We start from the raw sequence: 25,899 nt of genomic DNA on the forward strand, positions 1-25,899 counted from the left end.
AACTCCATCCCAACTCTGATTGGCTCTAGTAGACCATGTGACAGAGGCTTGGGGAAGAACGGATATGACGTCATTGAAAGCCTGTCACATGGTACTAGAACCAATCAGAGTAGGGATAGACTTCCCACGCTCTGATTGGCTGCCGTACCATGTGAGGCCGGCCATGTTTCTTTTAATGTCATCTTAAAGGCAATTGAAGCAAAGCCATTCTGATTGGCTGTGCTTTCATTGCCTTTAAGTGACGTCATCATTTTTTTTTTGCATCGGCCAAAACACATGGTTTTCACGGCCCAATCAGGGCCGTGGGAACCATGACGAAAATGTGACGTCATAGGCCTTTAAAAGCCTATGTCGTCTCATTTTGAAGCCAGACGCCGAGGAGGAAGGACCTCCGGAGAAGAAAGAAGACCAGGGCGTGGCAGCAGACGGGAAGAAGACCCCGGAAGAAGATAGAAGAATACAGATGAAGATGGATTACAAGTAGAAGACCCCTGGATTGTCGTGTTTTATTATTTTAATGTTTATTATTTTGTTTTTTTATTTTATGGGTTCCTGTTCGTGGATTGGTTTGTGAGTAAGCTGATCAACGGGAGTCGGTGAGTGGGTCAAGTAATGGTAAGTTAACTAAAGAAATGTATTTAATGTAAATGTGTTTTTTTTTGCTTTTTCATGTGTTTATTTTTTTTATTGTACATCATTTGTTGCCACTGTATGTATGTATTTATGTATGTATGTCTAGAGATATATATACATACAGGGTAAGAAATGATAATGTTGTAAAAGCTTTCTTTGCACTATTGTAAATGATTTGGGCTATGCTGCTATGCATAGATGTGTGTTAAATGTATTTTATAATTAGATAGATGTAATTTTTGGGCTTCTATGCTGTACTTTAGGTAATGGTGAGGCTTGCTTTAGTATATTGTAATTGTTGGTGTCCTATTTTGTATGATGTAACTTGTTCTCTGTAACGGTTGCTATAGTTAATTGTGTAATTGGTATGGATGCTATTTTAATTGTTTTGGGATGTAATTCATGTATGTTAATTGATTGATGGTGACATTATTGTATTACATAGTATACTTCTTTTGATGTAATGCTATTTTAGTTGGAATATTGTATTGTTAACATTGATTTGCAGCATCTACATGTAGCTTATATTTTATGCAGCATGTATACAATGTAAATGCAATGTTTTAAGTGGCATTTGAGGCTTTGGATTGGCATTTGATGCTTTAAATTGAATGATTACATTTGATTTGTTTAGGAAATAGCATTGTATTTCATTGAGGATGTTATGGATAAGTGGTATTGCTATTTCCAGGATGGCTTAATCCCTTAATTACCTTTGCAGTTAGTACCCGATAAGGTGATTAAGGGGTTCATTGATATGTGAATGTCATTGCAATGTATTGGCTATGTATTATTTTGGCAACGGACCACAAGGATGATGCTGGAGACGGGGCCTTCTTATTGAAGAGGTTAGTAGAATTTTCTTTATTTTACTATGGTATTTAATGTGTTTAATAATGGCCAAATAATGTATTATCCCTATCTGGATAATAGTTATTTGGCACATTATTGTACTGTATGTGGTGGGAGGAGGGGGTATTGGCCCAAAGGGTATGTGGTAGCACTCCCTTGTGGGTAGTGGGTGAGGGTAGTTAGGCCTCAGGGGGTGGGGAGGTAGTGGGGGAGGGTATGTGGGTGATGGTGGGTTAACCCCTTAATGACTGTAGCGGTTAATAACCGCTATGGTGATTAAGGGGTTAGGGGACATTACACTGGATGTTTTTATTCTTGTGTCTGTTTTGCAGAAGCAGATGGGGCATTAGCAGGATGAAGATGAGGATGGCCTTCATCGTGGCAGCTGGACATGGGTGAGTGCTACATGTATTTAATGTATTTATTGTTCTGTATGTATTTTAAATGGACACATGCACTATTATCCATTTGTGGATAATAGTCATTGTGCCCATTACTATACTGTATGTTAGGGGGGTATAGGTGTTGTTGGTGTAATATATATATATATATATTTATATATATATATATATATATATATTTCTTTCGTTAGTGTGGGGCTGTTGTGTGTCTTTTCTTTTTATTGTGGGTAGCGGGGGTGGGTGAAGGGGGTATTAGCCCCAACGGTGGTTTGTTTAGGGCTTGCGGGTGGCCTTAACCCATTCATGACCGTAGCGGTATTAACTGCTACGGTCGTGAAGGGGTTAAGTGCACCCGCAACCCCCCCGCAAGCCCTAAACAAAAAACAAGGGCCAAATACCCCCTTCACCCACCCCCGCTACCCACAATAAACCTGGCACGGCTGTTTAACCCCTTCATTGCCTTAGCGGTTAGCCGCTAAGGTAATGAAGTGGCCTTTAAATGCATTTTTCCTGCCTGGTATTAATGGTATCAGCTCCGGAGACCACCGGCATCAATCCCAGCCAGGAAAAAGGCCAGAAATTTTTCTAAGTGCCGATTCGCCACTCATCAGCAGCCTCTCATCATCAACTTGCCAACTTTTTCTTGCGTGGCTAATTCGCAATCAAAACGCCATTCTAGAGTGGCGAATAGCTCCGCTAAGCTACTTGCCACTACTAGAATACAGCGTGGCGGAAAATGTTTCTATTTTAGGCGGAAGGTGCCTTCTCGCTTCACCACCGGCGGGAAAAAAAAACCGCCAACAAAACTGGTGTTTTTTTTTATTCTCGCCACTTTCTCGCCCCTTACTGAATACGGGTAACCATTTTTGGCGGGAAAGTGGCGAGAATTGCCTTTCCGCTGCTTACTGCATGATGCCTTTAGTCTCTAAGTTGGGGGGAACGGGGTCAGGTAAAGGGAACAGTAAGTCAGCACCTGGTCACGACTCAGTCTGGCTTACCTGTCTGGTCTCCACAGAGACCCCTGGAATGGTTGGTTCCAAATGCAGGGGGACAGGGTATGGTTCTGATATCTTGGCTGACTGACTCCTGGTAATTGCTGCAACGGGAGCCAGCTCTGCTGTGAACACACAGGTTACGGGCCCCAGGTCATTGCCAAGTAGGACCTCAGCATCTAACCTGGGCAATATCCCCACCTCCCTCATCCGACATCCGGCATCCCAATCCAAAAAGACCTGGGCAACCTGGAGAGACCACGGTCCTACATCTGGCATGGTCACTTGCATTCCGGTGACCGGGAGCAAATCCTTTGGCCAGACCATATCAGGTCGGACCAGGGTAACAGTGGCACCGGAGTCGAGCAAGCCGTCCGCTTGGCAATTTCTGATGGTCACTCTCCGCAGATGCTTCTGCCGGACATCATTGGATTGCAACCCGACCGGTGCAACCTGATGTCCTCCCGTCTCCGCTGCTGGTTCCTGGGTGGCAAGTGCAGATCTCTCCATGGACGTCCCTCTGTGGGTTGATTCCATGGCTGTATTTGACTCCTCTGTGTGTGCTAGCCGTATACGGGCGACTGGCCTCGCAGCTGGAGAACGTTGCCCTTGATGGGGTCCACCAGACTTTTGATGGTCCGGACAGTCTGGTCTGATGTGATCCACTTTGTTTCACAGGTAACATTGCCTCTCATGCTTAAACTCTGCAGCTTTGGGTGCGCTGACTTCTGCTGCAGGCTTGTGCATCCACTGAGGGGTCTGTTTGTCTACCTTGACTGGCATGGCCGGTCCCTTGGTAGCCCCTTTCCCATCCATTAAAGCACAACTGGTCACAAATTCATCAGCCATCCTTGCAGCTTCCACATGGGTCTTAGGTTTACGGTCAAAGACCCATGCCCTCACGTCCGAGGGACACTGCTGCAACAACTGTTCCTGAAAGATCAAGTCCAGTAACATGTGGTATATGGTGGCACCACAACCCTCCACCCACTGAGTCCCCTGCAATACCATGCGGGCCCCATACCAGACATAGGACTCCCGGGGTTATCGCTCCCCTGTCCTGAACATGTTCCGGTAAGCTTCTGGGGTGAGGGAATACTGCATCAGCAGCATTGCTTTAACATGCTTATAGTCATCCCAAGCTTCTGGTGGGATGGTCTGCAGAGTCTCTTTGGCCACTCCGGACAACAAGGGGTGCAATCGCAACACCCAGTCCTGTGTCGGCACCCGGCACCTTCAACATTGGATCTCAGTCACTTAAAAAACCATCGATTCTGTTGGTGCCATCCACAAACTTGGTGAAACTGTGGTGGTCCACTCAGGAGGTGTCTTGTTCCCCTTTGATCAGGTTGGAGTGAGAGGACACATTACCGTATACTGCTGCCAATATCCGAATCCTCTCATTGGATGTAGCCCTCTCTCCCCATGAGGCAAGGAGTGCAGTGATTCCAGGGGTGGCGGGTCCAGTAGCCACGGGACTACCCCTGCCGCACTCCTAAGAACCAGTCCTTCACCATTATCCCGGTGATCGCCCTCTCCCTCCCCATGTCCATCTCCCTCCGGGGCTGGATTAACCTCCTGCACCCCGGGCTGAAGTGTGATCACTGCTGCTGCAGGTATGGGCTCGTTGCCCTCAGGTAAAGTAATACTGGCTTCATGGAATTCCAAGTCTACCTTTGACCGACCAGCCGTCGGTAATCCATAACTTTCACACCGGGTAACGACCCAAGAGTGGTCCCAGGACCAGAACCGTCCTGATCGCTTATCCATGTTCGCCCGCAGGCACAAAGTTAGGTTACAAAGGGAATCTGTATTTTTTCGTGCTCTTGTGAAACATGTGTATGCTACCTCTTGCTTTGGGAGCTCGCAATCTTCAAAATTCCCGCTATGCTATAGGATCCCGCAGGATGCTATAACATAGGCTCAATCAGATCCCACCTCTGCCACCAGTTAATAAATAAGCCTGTCACGGGAGACCAGGTTTATTAACACAATTATAACGGGATCATATGATTGAGCAAAGCAAGGAGGTAAAATAAATGGTAATTTATTTCACGAAAAGACATACACACAATGTTCCACAATTACAAGCAAAATACACTTATTAGGACGGGGGCAAATGAAATAATTTGTTTCCAGAATGAAATCTTGTAAAATAAAATCTGTAGGAGTAATTTCCCAGGTGCGGGAATTACTCGTGAAAGCCTTGGTCCGTTCTTAAATCTGCCGCTGCTTTAATGGCACTTGGAATCTTGATGAAATGTATGAAGCTTGATGAACCTTAAGATGAATCTGGTGAATCTGATTCCTGATGGGCTGCAGGAATTCTTATAGGGTCCAGAACCCTATACCTAACATGTGCAGCCAATCTCTCTGTGGGAATAACTTTTCCCACCTATCCCGGAGTTGACAATACTTCAGAAACCTGGCAGGGGTGGCTTCCTATTCTGCTAAGTGCATACACCAACCTAGCACCTTTGCCTCTTAGCACATGGGATCCAACCCCTCTACCTGGCAACAGTAAGTCTGGGCTGGGCAACCATTTGCCAACGGCCCAGATTTCATATTAGGATGGGGGTACTTGGGCTACCCGTCTCAACCTGACACCTCAGAGACACTGGGCCCTTTCAACCCCGGACTTTTGCAGACATTGTGGCATCAAGCCAGCGGGATGCCTTAGAAGTCCGGAGCTGCACATCCTCAGCTCATTTACAGTGAGTCACTATACGCATACTAAGTGGGGGGCTATAATAAATGAGTGTTTCCCTGTCTACGGTGTTCTGAATGCAGGTCCAACTATTCCTATCCTGTTTAATACACTAATTTAGGGGACTTTCATTCATCAATTTTTATGAAACGTTATAAAATTGAGTTATGGTAGTTTTATATGTTTCTGCCTGAACTATGTGCATGGCCAGTTTCAGAGCGCTAGGAGCTTCCTAGCAAAAGTTCGCAAAAAGCCGCTTTTATTCTTTAAGTGCTGGACTTAGAAACATTTTACTCTCGCCACCTTATAAATGGTGGGAGAGACTCCGAACCCTTATACTGGATTCTGGGGTTTTGGGCATATACCCGGGGACCCTTGAATGTGATTTATCCCCCTGCCCATCTTACTGTTCTGGTCTGTGCTGAAGCAGGGAGACCTGGCGGTGAGACACCTACTGATTCCTAGGGAGGATTTTGTCCGGTGGTCTGTGTCTTCATGTCCCCAGGAATCCGGTAGGATTCCTGGGTACATTTTTGGGGTAGCCAACAGCTCTAGTCCCCTTCTATCCAAACACACCCTGACAACATTTTTACCATAAAATCCCCCTGAAACTCATGCCCTGCGAATCTCCACTGGTTGGCACTCTTGGAACAGTAAAACACATAGAAATCTTTAAATACAATGCAGTTCACATGCCATAACTGGGCTGACGAGCTGACACTTCAAACTCCCCAATATGGCTCAGGGGCACCCAGCCGGGCATAATACCTTTATTATTGGCTTGAGTACCCCCTCACCGTCACAGAGGGGTTATCCAGCTACGCTAGGATCCCTCCCAGGTGGAGGCGCTGTACCGAGAAGGGCGAGAGCTCACCCCATGCTCCCAGCGGCGGAGGCTTAGGCCTTCTGTGAGCCACAGGTAACGGCAGCACGCGTTGTTCCAATAGTCATAGCGAAAAGGGGGCTACACACATATTTTGCAGTACAACCTGGGTTAAAGAACTGCATGGGGCTAGTAACCCTACTCACAGACAGCTGTTTCAACCTTTTGTGTCTCATCAGTGTGAGGCTTGTTATACTGGTTTTGCAATGTGAAGATGTAAGTTCTTTCAAATACACATTTAATAAATGATGGTGGGTAAAAAGTGACAAAAACTCTTACAGCAAATAAAAATATCACTTGTTGCTGATAGTAATCCATGCAATCTGATCAATTTCGTTTACTGCCAACAATAATAACTGCCATCTCATTGGTTTTCTGTTTCTGCCACTAAAAATCCCTGCAATATTATTGGCTTTTGTATTCCTGCCAAAGAAAATCCTAGTTTATTGATTTCCTGTCCGTACCAAGAAGAAACCCTTCAATTTGATTGGTTTCCTATTGCTGCCAAGAATGATCCCTAAATCCCATTGGTTTCCTGTTACTTCTTAGCATAATCCCTGCAATCTCATTGGTTTCCAGTTCCCACTAATAATAACCCCTGCAATGTTACACTATATGAATTCCTGTTTCTGCCAAGAATAACCATTACAATCTTTGTCTCACATTGAACTGCAGTCTCTGATCCAGCAGCACACGGAAGTAAGCACTGACCACCGAATACGAGCCAAATGTCTATTTAATTAATGTTAGAAAAGTCGAAAGCTGATTGGCTGTCCCCCATGTGGTAACCTGCTCCAGGTCTTGCATCAAACGATCATCACATACTGCGGTTTATCCTGTCTTATCTGTGACGTAGCAATTTGCTTGACATCTATATATGACTGCAGGTTTCACTGGCCGCAGGTAATAATACATTGCTTGTAGTCTCCAGCGCTGTTACCGAGTCGTTAAACAGGAGGAGTCTGTGGGCCAAAGAATTGGGAGGGAGAATTGGGATGTTGAGATGCATTTGACCCCAAAATATATTGAACATATATTATATATATGAGGGGACCAAGAAAGGAAACTCTAAGTATTCTCTGTCAATGTCACCTATGCTCTCTCACTAGGACTGACCTTCTCTATCACTGTCCCCATGCTCTCACTCACTGTGACTGTCCTTCTATGTCACTATGCCGCCCGTCTCCAATGCTGTCACTCAATGTGATTGTCCCTCCCCTTCCTGCCCCCTCCTTCTCTTTCCCCCCTCCATTGTTTCCTGTCCTCTTCCCCCTTTCCTCCATACCCCTTCTCCCCTACTTTCCCCCTCCTCGTCTTCCATCCCCCACCTTTTACCCTCCTCCCCTTCCCACACCTCCTCTTCCCCCACTCATCCTCTTCTTTCCCTTGCCCCCCCATTACCCTATTCTCCCTCCAAATTCCCTTCCCCTCCCCTCTTCCCCCTCCTCCTCACATTTCCCCGCCCTCCTCTTTCCCTCTTCCCCATCCTCTTAACCCCTTCTCCCTTCCCCCCAACTCATCCCCCTCCCCTTCTTTTTCCCCCCTTTCTCCATCCTTTCTTCGACCACTCCTCTTTCCCCCCTTTCCCCATCTTCACCCTCCCCTTCCTCCCTCCCCATTCCCTTCTCCCCCTCAACCTCCTCCTTCCCCATTCCTCATCCGTCCCTCCTCCTCTTCCCCCCATTTCCCCACCTCTTTCCCCCTCCCTTTTCTTCACCCTCCATTCTCTTCCCCCCTCCTTGCATTTCCCCCCTCTCCCTTCTCTTTCCCCTACCACTCCTTTCCCCATCATCTCCCACCCCTCTCCAGCCTCCCCATTTCTTTCCCTTTCTCCCCTCCCTCCTTTCTTCTACTTTCCCCCTTTCCCCTACTCATCCCTCCCTCATCTCCCCCCCATCTCTTTCCCCTCTCCCCTTTCTCCCCTACTCTTCCCCCACCTTTCCCTTCCACCCTTCCCTCCTCTTCCCCCTCCTCATCCTCCCCCTTCTCACATTTCACCCTCCCCCTTATCTTTCCCCTACCTCTCCTTTCCCCATCATCTCCCTCCCCTGTCCCAATTCCCTTATTCTTCTCACTCAATCCTCTCTCCTCCCTTCCACTTCCCCCTCCCTCATCCTCTTTATACCTCCCCCTCCTCTTCTCCCACCTTCTATATCTCCCTTCCCCTCCTCTTTACCCCCATCCCCTCACACATCCCCTCCCCTCTCTGTACCAGTCCGCTTTCCCCATCATCTCCCTCCACCTCTTCCCCTCCCTATTTCCTCCCCCCTCCTCATCCCTCCCTCCTCTTGTCCCCCTTTCCCAATCTTTTTCCCCTCTCCCTCCTATTCTCCCACCCTCTTCTTTCCCCTCCCTCCTCCCCATTTCCCCATCTCTTTCCCCCTCCCATCCTCCCCCCTCCTCATCCTCCCCTTCTTGCATTTCCCCCTCCTCTTTCACCTACCACTCCATTCCCCTATTCCTCCTCACACCCTCCCCATCTCCCCCCTCTATCCTCCTGTCTACTTTTATCCTTCCTCCTCATCATCACCCCTCCTCATCCCCCCATCCCTTCCCCTCCATCCTCTTCCCCTCTCATTCCCCCTCTCTCTCCCTTTGCCCTCTCCCTCCCCTTCCCCCACCCCTCTCACTCCTCTTACCCCAACCCTCTCCTCCTCTTCCACCCTCTCTCCCTCCTCTTCCCCCACCCCCCTCATTTTCCCCAACTCCGTGCCCACCTTCTCCCCCTCCCTCCTATCCCCCATCCCTCTTCTTCCTCCCTCCTCTTCCCCCCTTCATGCTCTTCCCCCTCCCTCTCCCCTCTTCTTCCCCTCCATCCTCTTCCTCCTCCTCCCTCCTCCCCCTCCCTGCTCTCCCCCTTTCACATCCCCCTGCTCCCTCCCTCTTCTCCTCCCTCCTATCACCTTCTTCCCTTCCATCCTCTTCCCCTCCCCTTCCCCCTCTCACTTTCCCCTCTCCCTCCCCTTCCCCCACCACTCTCACTCCTCTTAACCCAACCCTCTCCTCCTCTTCCACCCTCTCTCCCTCCTCTTCCCCCACACCCCCTCCTCTTTCCCTCTCTCTTCCTCTTCCACCCTCCTCCTACCTCAACTTCCCCCCTTCCTCTTCTTCCCCCCTCCTCCTCCCTCCTCTTCCCTCCTCCTCTTCCCCCTCCCTCCTCCCCCCCCTCCCTCCTCTTCTCCCCCTCCCTCCTCTTCTCCCCCTCCCTCCTCTTCCCCCTTCCTACCTCCTCTTTCCCCCTCCCTCCCTCCTCTTCCCCCCTTCCTCCATCCTCTTCCCCCTTCCTCCCTCCCCCTCCCCTCTTCCACTTTCCCCTTCCCCCCTCACTCCCTCCTTGCATCCTCACTCCCTCCCCCCTTCCTCCCTCCCTCCTTCCCTCCCCCATTCCACCCTCACTCCCCCTTCCACCCTCACTCCCCCTCCCTCCTCTTCCCCCTCCCTCCTCTTTCCCCCTTCCTCCTCTTAACCCCTCCACTCTCCCTCCCATCTCTTCCCCATTCCTCCTCTTCCCCTCTCCCTCCTCTTCCCCCATCCCCCCTCTTCCCCCATCCCTCCTCTTCCCCCATCCCTCCTCTTCCCCATCCCTCCTCTTCCCCATCCCTCCTCTTCCCCTCTCCTCCGTCATCCTTCCCCTCCCTCCTCTTCCCCTCCCCTCCCCCCATCCTTCCCCCTCCCTCCATCCTTCCCCTCCCTCCTCTTCCCCTCCCTCCCTTTTCCCCCCTCCCCTCCCTCCCCCTTTTCCCCCCTCCCTCCCTCCCCCTCTTCCCCCCTCCCCTCCCTCCCCCTCTTCCCCCCTCCCCCCATCCATCCTCTTCCACCATCCCTCTTCCCCCCCTTCCCTCCTCTTCCCTTCCTCCTTCCACCCTCCCTCCCTCCCTCCTTCCACCCTCCTTCCTTTCACATCATCATCTCTCCCCCTCATCCTCTCTCCCCTCCTCCCCATCACCATTATCGGCTCTCCCCCTCATCATCACCATCCCTAGCTCTCCCCTTTATTATCATCACCCTCAGCTCTCCCCCTCATCATCACCTCTCCCCATCATCATCATCTCTCCCTCCTCCTCCTCCATGCCTACCTGTGGGTGGTAATAGAGACAGGCGGGGGGAGGTGGTATGTGGCGGTGGGGGCCCCCCGGCATTAACCAGAGGATAAGCCAGGAGAGGAATGAGCAGTTGCTACGCAGGCAGATCAGGATGGCCGGGAAGCGGCGCACTCTAGCGGTCTGACCCAGAAGTATTTCTTCCGGTGTCTGCTGCTAGAGCGTGCTCCTCCCCGGCCGTCCTGCTCTGCCTCTGTAACAACTGCTAATTTCTCTGCCAGCTTATCCTGTTTAACGCAAGGGGCCTGCCGCATACCATCTCCCCCCACCTGTCTCTATCTGAGGAGGGAGGGGCCACCGATGGGGGGGAGGGGGGGATGATTGGGCCCACAAGAGCATGGGCCCCCAGGCTTTGCCCAGGCTATAGCTACTAATGCAGAAATGTTTAGTGTGTCAGTGACAACAGCCAGAGCAACTGGAATACTCCACTTCTAAGTTTATGAGTGAGGATAGATGCAGTTCTTAGAGGAGGAGGCTACTCACACCACCACTGTTCTTCATCCGCTCTCTTATGTCATGGGGCAGTGTATCAAAGATCTCCTTCTCCACCAGCAGCTGGTTCCTGTGTAGGTAGGGGCACATCTCCAGCTCTGTGGGTAGCTTCTTCAATGGGTTGCCCATCAGGTCCAGCAAGCTCAGCTGCGTCAGCCCCCTGACGAGAGGCGAAAGGGTGGAGATCTTATTGTTGGAGAGCACTAGCGTCTGGATATTGGTGCAGGAGAAGAGCTGGTCAGGCAGAAAGGTTAACTGGTTGTGGGAGATCGAGAGGTACTCCAAGCCTTCCAGCTGTTCGATCTCCGGGGGCAGGTCGCTGATTTTATTCTTGGACACATCCAAGTGGAACAGCTTGGTGAGCTTGAAAACCCCAGGTGAGAGAGATGACAGCTTGTTGCCATTGAGGTAGAGCATCTCCAGGTTGGTCACCTCGGAGATATCTGGAGGAATGGAGGAGATTATGTTCTTGGACAGGCGCAGAGAGTTGAGTTTCTTCAGCTGCTGAAAGCTTGTTAGTTCCATAAGAGAGGTCAGGTTATTGCTGCTCAAGTCTATCTCCTGAAGCTTCACCAGGCTGAAGATGGAGCTGGGGATCCGGCCCAACTGGCAGTGGATGAGCCTCAGGTGAATGAGGTTTGTAAACTTCTGCAAGCTAATGAGTGAAAGCAGCTTGGAGCCATCATTGTGTATCGTAAGGCTCTTTAGAATGGGGGCCAAGTCTATGATAGCTGAGGGGATCTTGGAGATGTGGAGCTTGAGGGAAAGGAACTTGAGCTGGGTCAGCTCCTTGAAGGACTGCAGGGTGATGGTGCTCTTGTTCTCCAGCTGGAGGCGCCCCCCAAGATAGAGCTCCTGCAGCTGTGAAAGGCTGTATATCCAGGACGGAAACTCTTCATGGGTGGTGAAGCAAACCCTGAGGATGTCCAGGTTCTTTTTCAGGAAGGCCAGGGCTTGAGTCTCCACCTTCACCCTGCTGTTCAACACCCACAGCTCATTCAGCAGCCTTAGGTTGGTGATGACTGGTATCAAAGTCAGACTCTTGATGAACTCCAGCCTCAACACCTCTATCTCCACCAGCTCGAAGACTTGTGTAGGGATGCCTGGAAGCATACAGAGCCGAAGCTCCGTCTTCCCCCGTGCATTGATGGACAGGCACTGCTTTAGCTTCTCCAAGCTCCAATAGTGGTTCAGGTTGACCTGCAGCAGCTTGGTCTCACTCACATCCGACAAGAACACTGCGAACTTCCATGAGTACAGTTTGTCAAACTGGTCGATCAAGTGCAGGAGGAAAGCAAAGTCATTGATGACGTCAGGGATGTCGTCAATACCCGACTCCTTCCTGATAGTTTCAAACGAGTACTCCTTTAGCTTATAGTAGAAGATCCAGTGCAGAGTGTAGAAGCATATGCAGATGTATATACTGAGGATGAAGAGATACCCAAAAGACAACATGCTCCACATCCTCCAAAGCCCATGGATACAATAGAATTTTGTGTAGCCTGTCACATTCAAGGGCTCAACACAGTATGCCACGTGCTTCATGCGCGGGGTGTGAATTCCAACGTATGACACAAAGGCCACCGCCTCTAGTGTTCTAAGGATAGTTTGTTTCTTATACATCTGGTGCAGGATATCTTTTTCCTCCGTGTACAGTCGAAACTTCTTCACCTTCTCGAACAGAGCCTTGGCCTGCTCTCCTTCCTTCTTGTCCAGGATTTTCACAGTTGATCCCGTGTCTAATACTGCTCCAGCAAACTTCTTGGAGCTCTTAGAGGTAAGGAGTGGTCTTTCATCCTGGGTGGCCCCTTCTAAATGGACCTGTGAAGCTTCATACAATGGGAGCCGGAGCTCTGCCTTCTGTTCACCATTTCCCAAGACAGATGTAGAAGGCAGAAATGGCGTGGAGGGGATTATAGAAGTGGATACTTTGCCTAGGTGATTCTCTGTGTCTTCATACACTGTCTCTGACAGTGCCTTGATGGTCCACTGGGAGTTCAGGCACTTCCCCAGCACAGATATGAAGTGCTCAATCTTTGAACTTGTCCCTGGGAATTTGAACCAGAAGTTGCTGATGATAAGAAAGATCATGGAGTTAGTGAGGATGAGGTACGGGAAGTACCTTGAATAGTCCTGGACTGCGTTGTCGTAGCACCACTGTTTGGCCAGTAAGTAGTACTGCAGGTCCAAATTCATCTTGTAACGTGATGGGAACTGATGAGCTTGCACTACGTCTAATGAGGTGAAATTAACCAGCAAAGTGCCTATTAGCGGGTGAGGAGGCATGGGAACGCAAAGCATTTTCTCATAGGAAAGCTGTTGAACAGGAAGTTAAAAATAAATAAGGCATTCATAAGCAGAATGCTGGATCATCTGAGAATTTGTTAAATGAAACAGAACAATATCTTCTATGGATATAAAACGTAGTAATTATATTTAATGCAATCACATATAGGTTGGACATTCTAAACAAAAAAATGTAATCGGGCACTCCTAATCGTAGTGCAACGTGTCTATATACACAAACAGTGAACTTCAGTGAAAACAAATCTTAAATCAATCATTTGTGAACTCAAAGTGAACAAGTGTTATCATGTGAATATAAATGTGGAAAAATCAAAATACATATAATACCAAATCTACACCAACAATAATGCAAGTGATCATGGGATAAACAATGTAAAGCAGCTCAAGATAAACCCTCTGTTGACCATTCCAGGGTCTGTACGAATCTTGTCTTTCTTCCAGGTAAGGGGAGCGCACAGTGTTCACAGCATATATGAAAATATCAATTAAAAAGACATAGGGCCTCATGCAGTACGTGGCGATAAGCCCTATCTCGACAGTTTTTTGGCAAATATGCCTACTGTGATTCAGTAAGCCCCGAAAAGTTGTCAAGATTAGGAAAATCCGCCGTTTTTTGTTGGCCGAAAAAAAAATCAGTTTTTTTGCTTGGCGATAAGCCCTATCTCGCCGCTTTTTGCCAACTTCTCAAACTCTCTGTATTCTAATAGCCCCGATCAGCATCTCACCACTGATTGCCGCTCTAGAATTGAGATTTTTTCTTAAAATCGCCCAGCCACAAAAAGTTGGCAAGAAGCTGGGGCTGAGCGGCGAGACGGGATTTAGAAAAAATCAGGCCCTTTTCCTGTATCGGATTGATGCCGGGGTCTCCGGAGCTGATACCCATTAATACTAGCACCGGAGCCCCCCGGCATGCATCCGAGGCAGGAAAAATGCATTCACAGCCACTTCATTACCTTAGCGGCTAACCGCTAAAGCAATGAAGGGGTTAACCACCAGTGCCAGGCTTATTGTGGGTAGCGGGAGTAGGTGAAGGGGGTATTGGCCCTTAGTGGGTGTTTAGACCTTGTGGGGGCGGGGGGGGGGTTGCGGGTGGACTTAACCCCTTCATTACCTTAGCGGTTAATACAGATATGGTAATGAAAGGGTTAACCCTCCCGCTACCCACCAGCAAGGCCTAAACACCCATCATTGGGGCTAATACCCCCTTCATCCATCCCACTACCCCCAATACAAAAAAAACACTACATCCTGACTACCCATCTCCTAGGACCCAATAAACATTACAATATTTGATAAACACCAATACACCACCACCCTCCGTGCCCCCCATAATGAAAAACCATGATGTATTTTTTAACATACAGGATTCATACCCCAGACCTACGATTCCCACGATCTGATCGGCAGAAATACCATGTGACGCCGGTCATCTTGGATTTAGAGAAGTCATCTTAAAGGGAAATGAAGTAAAGCCATTCTGATTGGCTGGCATCATTCCCTTTAAGTGACGTCATTAAAAAATAAATAAAGTCGGCACATGTTTTTAACAGCCAATCACATGGCTGTTAAACCAGTTCCTGCCCATATGTGACGTCACAAGCCCTATTTAAGGCCGTGACGCCTCATTTGAGCCCAAGAAGACGACGAGACAACATCGGTTGGGATCTACCATGGGACTTTTTGGATTGACAGATGAAGACAGAAGATTAAGATGATCAAGAAATCATGACAGATGAAGATAGAAGAAGCTGATTAAAGAAAGAAGATTTGGGTACCTGAGCCGGATCTTCATGGCGGATGGCATCGGATGCTGTTTGAGGCCTTCGAGGTACGTGAGCTTCCTGTTTCCCCGGGAGTCGGGGGGCCAGCGCTTTTAATGGTAAGTTAAATATTGCATGTTTGTAAATGTATTTTTTTTACAGGTTTTAACATTGGATCTGTATTTTTTTTGGCCACATTGACTGATAATGTATTAATCTGTACCACTTTAGGGTACAGATCAATACATTATTAGGACAATATTTTGGGGGCATTTCTGGCTTTTTATTTATGGTGATTTTTGCAATGTCACTTTAATATGTGGATGTCATTCTTTGGTATTTTGCTGGTTTAGTTAAATAAAATTTTGCAATTGATTTTTTATTTTAATTAATGTCTTGTGTTGACTAATGCATTTAATTGTTGTGTTTCAGATATTTTTAAATAATTAATTTCTTGGTAGGTTAATGTTTCTATTAATTAATTGCTGTTGTATTATTTAATTTTTTATTTTTTTTATAACTTGTATTTTATTGAAATTTTTTTTGTGCATGAAATACAATAAAACATACATTACATAGTTACTTTGTGCATCGTAGTAAAATAAATACAATCTTTGAAACATTGTGCTGTGTATAAAGTGGGGGTTCCACGACTTTTCGCGCCCTACTGAGCCGTGGAAAACGGGGTTGAGCAGGGTTTGGGGGTAAGAGAGAAAAAAAAAAGGGGGAGGAGGGTTAGGAATTGGTAGGGGGGATAGGGAAAAGAGGTATCTTATTACTAGATGTTGGGATTGCCGGGTCAAGTGAGACATTCCAGTTGTTGGCAGCAAAATGTGTAAGCTGGCTCCTGCGCGCTGAGGCGGATAAGATAGAACGGGATCTTTGAGATCACTCACTCCTAGAGGAGAACGCATCTACCATTATCAATGCCAAATTGTGTTACGCTCAACCCCGGGGATGTCTGTTTGTGCCAACCATGGCAGCCAGACGTTTAGATAATTGTCACCAGTGTCGTTAACCAGACTCGTTAACTTTTCCATCTGGCAGATAAACCATAATCGATTCCGAATCTTTGGGATGTTTGGTATGTCGGGGCGTTTCCATAGTGCTGCGATCTCACACCTCGTTGCAATTGCAAAATGAGCAATTAATTTATTTTGTGATTTTGTTAGATCTTTTAGAGGTCTGTTCAGGAGGAACAGCCAAGGATCTGGGGGAATAGTGAGGTCAAAAATCCTCTGTATCCAATTCCTAATCTTTTCCCATATTTGGGCTATTCGTGGGCAAGACCACAGCATATGTAACAAGTCGGCCGTTCCCCCGCACTGCTTGGGGCACAGAGGAGAAGAACCTGGCACGAACTTAGATAATTTGAGTGGGGTGAGGTACCACCTCATGAGTACTTTATATGCGTTCTCCTTTAGTGTGGTGCAAATAGAGCTTTTGGCCGTGGCTAAGAATATGGTGTTCCAATCGTCCTCTTCGAGGATCTCTCCTAGGTCTTTCTCCCATTGGTTTCTAAAAGCTGGGTTGGTGTGAGGCTGAGAAATCGACTACCTCTCCATATATCGCTGATATAAGTCCCTTAGTGTCGGTTTCTGCCCGACAGAGCTTTTCGAATTTTGTCAGGGGGGGTATGGGGCCAATTTGCTGTAGAATGCTCTTATCTGGAGATATTTAAAGAATTCTGAGTGGGGGATATTTTGTTCTGATCTGATATGTTCGAATGTTTTAATTTTAAGATCAAAACCCTCCAGGTCTTTGATCCTATTGTATCCTTTTGATCTCCATATTGAACAATTGCTGCCTATTAGGCCAGGTGCAAACCTCGGATTATTCCATATGGGGGACATTAGGGAGTTGACTGATGTAAGAGAATTCTTAATTTTGGAAGCTTCCCAGACCGATAACGAGTTAGTCATTGAGGTGAGCGGCAGATCAATGTGTTTTCTTGAGTTTTTAGGTAGCCAAATTAAACTGCTAAGGTCCAATGGGGAACTAGCAGCACCTTCCAACTCCACCCATCTTTTCAATTTAGGATCGGAGTGCCATTGTATGATGTGACTTAATTGAGCCGCTTTATAATACGATAACAGGCAGGGTACCGCTAAGCCTCCCGCCAATACAGATCGTTTCATATTTGTTTTATTGACTCTCGTTTTTTTCCCCTTCCAGATGAATTTAGAAATTTCAGATTGAAGCGAGAGTATATCTTTCAGTCTGAGTGGCACTGGTAAAGTTTGGAAGAGGTATAGGATACTTAAAAACATAAAAGATAACCAAGTAGTGGACATTTGGAGAGAGACATACCCGACGAGTAAGGATTATACTTTTTACTCCCACCCACACACAACATATAGCAGAATCGACTACTTCATCGTTTCGGGTCAACTGGTCCCTATGGTCGCTCGGTCCGAGATCCATGATATTTCATGGTCCGACCATGCACCTATAGAGCTACGGTGCACTAAAATTCAGGCCTTTAGACCAGGGGCGAACTGGAAACTAAATGAATCAATCCTAAAGATACCCGCACCCTGTGCTGCCATAGGTCAAGATATTGATCAATTCTTTAAGCTAAATACAGGTTCTGTGGAATCCCATATAAATCTTTGGGAAGCTCACAAAGCTACACTGAGGGGCCTACTAATCAGCATCACCGCTAAAAGAAAACGGGAGAGAGACGCTAAAATTATTATTCTCCAAGACAAACTCCACTCTCTAATAGTATCTCACAAGTCTCACCCAAACAAACAAACACTTCAGACATTAAAAGATACCAAAATTGAATGAAACATGTTATTAACTTCCAGGGCTGACAACTCACTAAGCTGGTCAAAGAGGAAGTTTTATGAAAAAGCTAACAGGCCGGATACGATGCTAGCTCATGCGCTAAAAGAGAGACAATCAAAGTTTAATATCCAAGCTTTACGCTTAAAATCTGGCATCCACACATCCAACCCCCAAAAGATAGTAGAAGAATTTGGCTCTTTCTATGGCTCCTTATATGATGGGAAGAAAGTGGCACATAACAGCAAAACGAGCAAGGCTTTAAGAGATTTCTTGGCCAGCTCAAAACTATAGAGATTAACAGAGAGCGAACGAAACAAGCTGGGCGCTGACTTCACATTGGAAGAAGTGTCACAGGCTATCAAAGAACTCAAATCTTCAAAAGCACCGGGTCCGGCTGGCTTCTCAGGGCTCTACTATAAGAAATTCTCAGAATTACTTGCCCCAAGGCTGCTCCACATGTTCAACGCGATCTTAGCGGGAGCCCCAATCCCGGAGATATGCTGCAGGCGTCTATATTTCTCAAAAACATAAGCCTGGGAAAGATCCGCTGCATTGTACAAGTTATAGACCTATATCATTAATCAATACGGATATCAAATTATTTGCTAAACTCCTGGCCAACAGATTGAGTACAATCCTACCCAGACTAATACACCCAGATCAAGTCGGCTTTATTAAGGGAAGGCAGGCAGCGGACAATACCCGTCGATTTATTGATCTGCTAGAATTGGCAAACAAAAATAACACCCAAAGTATGTTATTAAGTCTGGATGCAGAAAAAGCCTTTGATAGGATTGACTGGCCATATCTTAAGGAAACGCTCACAGCATTTGGATTCGGGGATCAGGTGAGCAGAGCAATTATGTCTCTATACTCAGGCCCAACAGCCAAGGTTATACATCAGGGTTTCCCCTCACTCCCATTCCAGATTCAGAGCGGCACGAGACAGGGGTGCCCATTATCCCCTCTCCTGTTTGCCCTATGTATTGAACCTCTGGCGGCGCACATCCGAGACAACCAAGATATCTCAGGGTTAAACGTATATTCACAAACACATAAGGCGGCCCTGTACGTGGATTATATTTTATTAATAATCTCAAAGCCCTTCACTTCCCTCCCAAACCTATTTGGCCTACTTGACAGATTCTCCAAAGTCTCTGGATTTAAAATCAACCAATCCAAATCGGAAGCTCTAAACATTAATCTCCCTAGTTATACCGAGAAATTGTTAAAGCTCAACTTCCAGTTTAATTGGCAAAAGAAATCCATAAAATACTTAGGTATTCAAATTACAAAAAACGCTAAAAATATCTATTCCGCAAATTATCCCAACCTAATTCGGTCCTTGAAAAAAGACCTCTCCAGATGGGCCTCCAAGCAAATTTCATGGATAGGTAGGATACATAGCATCAAAATTAATTTACTACCCCGTATCCTATACCTCTTCCAAATTATTTAATTGTTTTGATTGATTACTGTTACAATTAATTTCGAGTTGTTTTAGTAATTCATTGGTTTGATTGGTTACTGTTTGAAATAATTCTGAGCTCTTTTATTAATTTAGTGCTTTGATTGGTTAATGTTTTAATTCATTAATTGTTGATCTGGTTATTGCTTGTATTAGGTACAACAGCAAAGAAGCAAGAACCCAACTAAAGCACTCACTACCCTAAATGCAGTATGAGGATAAATTAAAATACATATTTTAATGTTCATCAAATTAAAATAATGGGGTTTAAAATCCAAGGATAACACACACATTTAATCCTATGTTGAGTGCGTGTAGCACTCTGGATTATATATATTGATAAGAACAAATGAGGGAGATTAAATCAAATGTTCTTAGGGGAGCTGGTATGCAGTATTCCCTACAAGAGTGTTCTTAGGTAAATCAGGGATGAGGAGGTGGTGTAGAAAGCTGCCTACGGGTGTAGCCCGTGGTAATAAGGGCTAAAAGGCACTCTTTATTGGCTGTAGATAGAACAGCTTGCAGATACCAAAAACAGTGTGGCTGGTTGTGTATGCCGCTGCATATGTGCATATTGCAGAGCTGGGTGTGGACTTGTGCCTGTGGCGGAGATATATCGACGATATATTCTTTATTTGGAGAGGGGATGAGAAAAGTCTTAAAAGATTTATATACTATTTAAATGACAATTTGATCAACCTCAAATTCAACTGTGAGTACAGTCGAGAAAGGGTTAATTTCCTGGACCTGACTGAACTCATAGAAGAGGGAGAGATTAGTACTCAAACCTTCTTCAAAGACGTCGATATAAATAACTATATCACACCCTCAAGCTGCCATCACCCTAAATGGCTACAAAATGTACCATACGGCCAAATACATAGGGTTAAGAGGAACTGTTCGAATACCAATGTTTTCAACGAACAATCTTTCTTCCTGCAGGAAAGATTTAGGGAAAAGAAATATGAAGAAAAAATCATTCAGGATGCAGTAGAAAAAGTAGGGTGTCTAGAAAGGAAAGATCTTATAAAGAATTCAGAAAAAGTTAAGATAAATAAAAATTTTGACTTTTCTTTTCTTACAAACTTCAATAGACAATCCGAAAAAAATAACAAAGATAATACGCAAACATTGACACATTGTACAAAGTGATTCAATTTTAGGTGAGATAGTACCTGAACAACCAACAGTTATTTTAAAAAAAGCTAATTCATTGAAGATCTCATTAGCACCTAGTGCCCTGCAAAAAGTCTCTAAAGAGGGAAATAGGTGGTTACCCCAAATTAAGGGTTTCTTTGGGTGTACTACATGCCTAGCTTGTAGACATAGATCGGATGACAAATTTGGATTCCAGTCAAATATCACTAATGAATTTTTTTTTATTAAACAACACATTACGTGTAGGTCAGAATACGTGGTTTACCTCATACAATGCCCATGTGGGCTTCAATATGTAGGCCAGACCACTAGGCCTGTTAAAACACGTATTCTGGAACACATTGGTAATGTGAGGAGAGGTGTCACAACGCACTTTTTATCTAATCACTTTATCACAATAAACCAGGGTGACACTTCAGGACTGAGGTTTACAGTGCTGGAACATGTACTGCCCCACTGGAGAGGTGGTGACAGAAATGTTATACTAAAAAAAAGAGAGAGCTTTTGGATCTTTTCTCTCAAAACCTTAGTGCCGCAAGGCCTGAATGTGGATTTTGAGCTCGGTGTTTTTCTTTAGTAATTTCTCATTTTATTATATATTAATTTTTCATTTTTATTATATATCAATTTGTATATAATTTTGATGGGATTATTTATATTTTTACACATTCTTTGGAATATTTTTACTTTGTCTTGGGTTCAACTATGTGATCCGATCTATGTCTAATATGGTTAAGACCCTTTTAAAATATGCCTTCTTTTGTGTGTATATATACTGAAATTTGATATTTTGTTGTCTCTTAATCAAATTTTCTTTGTCTTTTTAAGATTCATCTATCGCCGTTTATTATGATAAGTTGATAAAATTAGGAAGCAACTTATGTATTTTTAAACAATTTTTAATGTGTTTTATTTTAGGATTCATTACTTATGAATAGAAAAGGTAGAATCTTCATTTTTTAACATTTTTTCGGACTACTAAACTTTTTTATTATGATTGTATAAATAAATTGTTACAAATGTTCAAATATATGTATATCCCTGTATGCGGAGGCAATTAGTTGATTTGCCAGTATTTGGGGGTGTTTTATCAACTATCCTATAGGAGGAGAGGATGTTGATAGGTATATGGGTATAAATAGACACTCATAACAGGTGATTGCTACTCCTGACGAAGCCGTCATCTAGAACGGCGAAACGCGTTAAAATGTTTGTTTCTTTTAGATTCTCCAAAGTCTCTGGATTTAAAATCAACCAATCCAAATCGGAAGCTCTAAACATTAATCTCCCTAGTCATACCGAGAAATTGTTAAAGCTCAACTTCCAGTTTAATTGGCAAAAGAAATCCATAAAATACTTAGGTATTCAAATTACAAAAAACGCTAAAAATATCTATTCCGCAAATTATCCCAACCTAATTCGGTCCTTGAAAAAAGACCTCTCCAGATGGGCCTCCAAGCAAATTTCATGGATAGGTAGGATACATAGCACCAAAATTAATTTACTACCCCATATCCTATACCTCTTCCAAATTATTTAATTGTTTTGATTGATTACTGTTACAATTAATTTCGAGTTGTTTTAGTAATTCATTGGTTTGATTGGTTACTGTTTGAAATAATTCTGAGCTCTTTTATTAATTTAGTGCTTTGATTGGTTAATGTTTTAATTCATTCATTGTTGATCTGGTTATTGCATGTATTAGGTAGAACAGCAAAGAAGCAAGAACCCAACTAAAGCACTCACTACCCTAAATGCAGTATGAGGATAAATTAAAATACATATTTTAATGTTCATCAAATTAAAATAATGGGGTTTAAAATCCAAGGATAACACACACATTTAATCCTATGTTGAGTGCGTGTAGCACTCTGGATTATATATATTGATAAGAACAAATAAGGGAGATTAGATCAAATGTTCTTAGGGGAGCTGGTATGCAGTATTCCCTACAAGGGTGTTCTTAGGTGAATCAGGGATGAGGAGGTGGTGTAGAAAGCTGCCTACATAGAACGGGTGTAGCCCGTGGTAATAAGGGCTAAAAGGCACTCGTTACTGGCAGTAGATAGAACAGCTTGCAGATACCAAAAACGGTGTGGCTGGTTGTGTATGCCGCTGCATATGTACCTCCTCATCCCTGATTCACTTAAGAACATCCTTGTAGGGAATACTGCATACCAGCTCCCCTAAAAACATTTAATCTAATCTCCCTCATTTGTTCTTATCAATATATATAATCCAGAGTGCTACACGCACTCAACATAGGATTAAATGTGTGTGTCTTATCCTTGGATTTTAAACCCCATTATTTTAATTTGATGAACATTAAAATATGTATTTTAATTTATCCTCATACTGCATTTAGGGTAGTGAGTGCTTTAGTTGGGTTCTTGCTTCTTTGCTGTTCTACCTATCTCATCACTCACAGCACCTCACCCTACCAACATATTCAGATACATTAAGCTGCAGCGGGGTTTCCTTATTATTAGTCTATTGCTTGTATTAATTGGATTAGCTGGCTAGTGTTTTTATTTAGTGAATTGTGTTTTTTTTGTTTTATTATTGTGTATTTTGTGCATTAATGAATTTTGATTAGGGTGCCCATTGAGTGCTACAGAGGCTTATCATGACCATATTATTATATGGGTATGATATACCACTATACTACTCAATGGGTCCAGGGTGGGTATAGTTGGTCCAGGGTGGGTGCTTAGGCCTTTCGGGTGGGTAGCGGGGCAAGGTGGGTTAACCCCTTAATTATTACAGGCATACCCCGCATTAACGTACGCAATGGGACCGGAGCATGTATGTAAAGCGAAAATGTACTTAAAGTGAAGCACCACCTTTTTCCCCATTTATCGATGCATGTACTGTACTGCAATCGTCATATACGTGCATAACTGATGTAAATAACGCATTTGTAACAGGCACTATAGTCTCCCCGCTTGCGCACAGCTTCGGTACAGGTAGGGAGCCGGTATTGCTGTTCAGGACGTGCTGACAGGCGCATGCGTGAGCTGCCGTTTGCCTATTGAGTGAGATGTACTAACTCGCGAGTGTACTTAAAGTGAGTGTCCTTAAACCGGGGTATGCCTGTATAGCGGTTATTAAGCACTAAGGTGAATAACGGGTTAGGGGCCATTAGAATGTATTTATTATGTATGTATGCTGTCTGCCAATGGAGGACATGACCTGCTGTATTGTGAGGAGGACGGCCAGCATATTGCTGTTGTAAGTAGAACTGTATTTATTTACTTTATTTATGCTGGCTAATGTTGTGTTTAATAATGGGCAAATAATCTATTATCCATATCTGGATAATAGTTATTTTGCCCATTACTGTACTGTATGTGTTTGGGTGAGGGGGTTGATTGACATGTAGGCCCATGTTTTATGTTTTTACATACAGGGTTGGTACCTTAGGTCTGCGTGGACCTATGGAGACCACCCGAGGACCCCGGACACCCACGGGTACCACCTGCAGGGAAGAACCGGGGGGGGCCACAGCTGTGGGGGCCCCACAGACCCACAGGGACTACCCGAGGGCCCCAGACCCCGTGGGAACCACCTGAGGGCCCTCAGACACCTGTGGGGCTGACCCGGGGACCCCCAGACACCCATGGGCCCACCCGTGGACCCCATTTGGGGCCCATGGTGACCCGCGTGGACCACCTGGAGGTCCACAGAGCCTAGTGGGGACCACCCGGAGACCCCCAGACCCTGTGGGCACCCCCCTCTAGTGCACTGTGGGGCCTGTGGAGACCAGTCGGGCCCACCAGGGACTACCGTAGGCTAGGGCATGAATTCTGTATGTTAAAAAATACATCATGGTTTTACATTATGGGGGGCACGGGGGGGTGGTGTATTGGTGTTTATTAAATATTTGTACATGTAAATTTTATTAATAGTGTAGATGAGCAGAGGGTCTTCAGAGTTGAACCACGTTGATTTCAGGTCCGGGGACCCCCTACTTCCTGAGATACAGGCCCCGTTAAGGGGTGTCGGCATCTCCTATGCATGGAAATGTCCCGATCACATGACGTGGGAATCCAATGCATAGGGGATACTGGCACCCCATAACGGGGCCTGTATCTCGGGAAGTAGGGGGTCCACGGACCTGAAATCAACACGGTTCAACTCCGGAGACCCTCTGCTCATCTACACTATTAATAAAATTTAAATGTAAAAATATTTTTGATACGCCAACATTCTCGCTGACAGAGGTGGATCTCGCTGCTGCAGCAGCCGGATCTTGGCGGGGGGGGGGGGGGTTGGGCCTTATCGGCAGGGCAGATCATACGCCGTCGGCAGCTCACTATGTTTGCTCAGGCTGCTCTCACAGATATTAGGGCCTTCTTGCAACTCGGCAAAAACATGGCGAGTTCAGGCCCCTGCCGAAAGTCCATTAGTGCCGTTTACAGCATAGGCCTCAAAGTGTGACCAGTATGATAAAGTGAAATATTCACTATAGGTGATATTATTCCACTCACAGATTCCTCCTTGTAATTGAAGCATGCTAGACACTCATTCTCTCTCTAACTGGAGCTGCGGTGGAGTAAGGCATCAATAGGGGTCTTCCCAGGGTAGTGGAATACAGACACTTTTCTTATATCCCTCTGATATGAGGAAAGAAGAAAACTCTCATAGAGTGGTACGCTTAGAAGTATATTTGAAATCACAGCTTAAGAAAATGGTAGTACACATGAAATGGGTATTGTACGAGGGGTGAGGATTTCGTCCGTGGTGTCTCAATCTCTGGCGTGTGTCTCATCAGACCCCTATGTCACTTCTGGTAATCAGTCACTACAGGCGGTGCTGATAGGAATGCGCAAGTACCGTTGCCAGGACTCCTCTGCATAGCTTGGACAGGATTCTACGCATTTCCTCTCCTGTGCAGAGGAGTTCAGGCAATGGTACCTGCGCATTCCTACAAGCCCCACCTGTCCGGAAGTGACATAGGGATCCGAGGAGACGCGCGCCGGATATTGAGACGCCACAGACAAAATCCTCAGCACTCGTACAATACCCATTTCATGTGTACAAATGTGAATGCTCAACCATTTTCTTAAGCTGTGATTTCAAATATACTTCTAAGCATACCACACTGAGGGGGTCATGCACTAAGCTCCGTTAAGTCGTTTTTAGAGCGCAAAGTGCTCTTAGAACGTGATGTTGCGCTGAACACGATGCACTAAGCCACGCAAACAGGCACTTTGCGCTCTAAAACTGACTTTTTTCAGGAAATTTTTCTAAGTCCAACTTTGCTCGTTCGTTACCCTGTTTGTGTTAAATTCTGCCCTTAAGCGGGATGCACTAAGCTACATAACCTTAGCGTACGCGAAAGTTGCGTTCA

General features: G+C 45.5%; 1 protein-coding gene across 7 annotated transcripts in view; it reads right to left on the reverse strand.

Annotated features, from left to right (window-relative positions):
* Positions 1-7,186: 7,186 nt before the first annotated feature.
* LOC142470678 (volume-regulated anion channel subunit LRRC8C-like) overlaps positions 7,187-25,899 on the reverse strand; it is a 55,932-nt gene continuing 37,219 nt past the window's right edge. For 6 of the 7 annotated variants that reach the window (XM_075577297.1, XM_075577298.1, XM_075577294.1 and 3 more), the window contains 2 exons: positions 11,052-13,376; positions 7,187-7,430 (listed from right to left, as the gene is read on the reverse strand). In XM_075577297.1, the coding sequence (XP_075433412.1) occupies positions 7,416-7,430; positions 11,052-13,361 (2,325 nt within the window). In that variant the 5' untranslated portion in view covers positions 13,362-13,376 and the 3' untranslated portion in view covers positions 7,187-7,415. The remainder of the gene's footprint in view (positions 7,431-11,051; positions 13,377-25,899) is intronic. The other variant, XM_075577299.1, reaches the window with a different exon arrangement.

The sequence above is a fragment of the Ascaphus truei genome, chromosome 20 (genome assembly GCF_040206685.1).
Source record: "Ascaphus truei isolate aAscTru1 chromosome 20, aAscTru1.hap1, whole genome shotgun sequence".
In the NCBI taxonomy this organism is placed as follows: domain Eukaryota; kingdom Metazoa; phylum Chordata; class Amphibia; order Anura; family Ascaphidae; genus Ascaphus; species Ascaphus truei.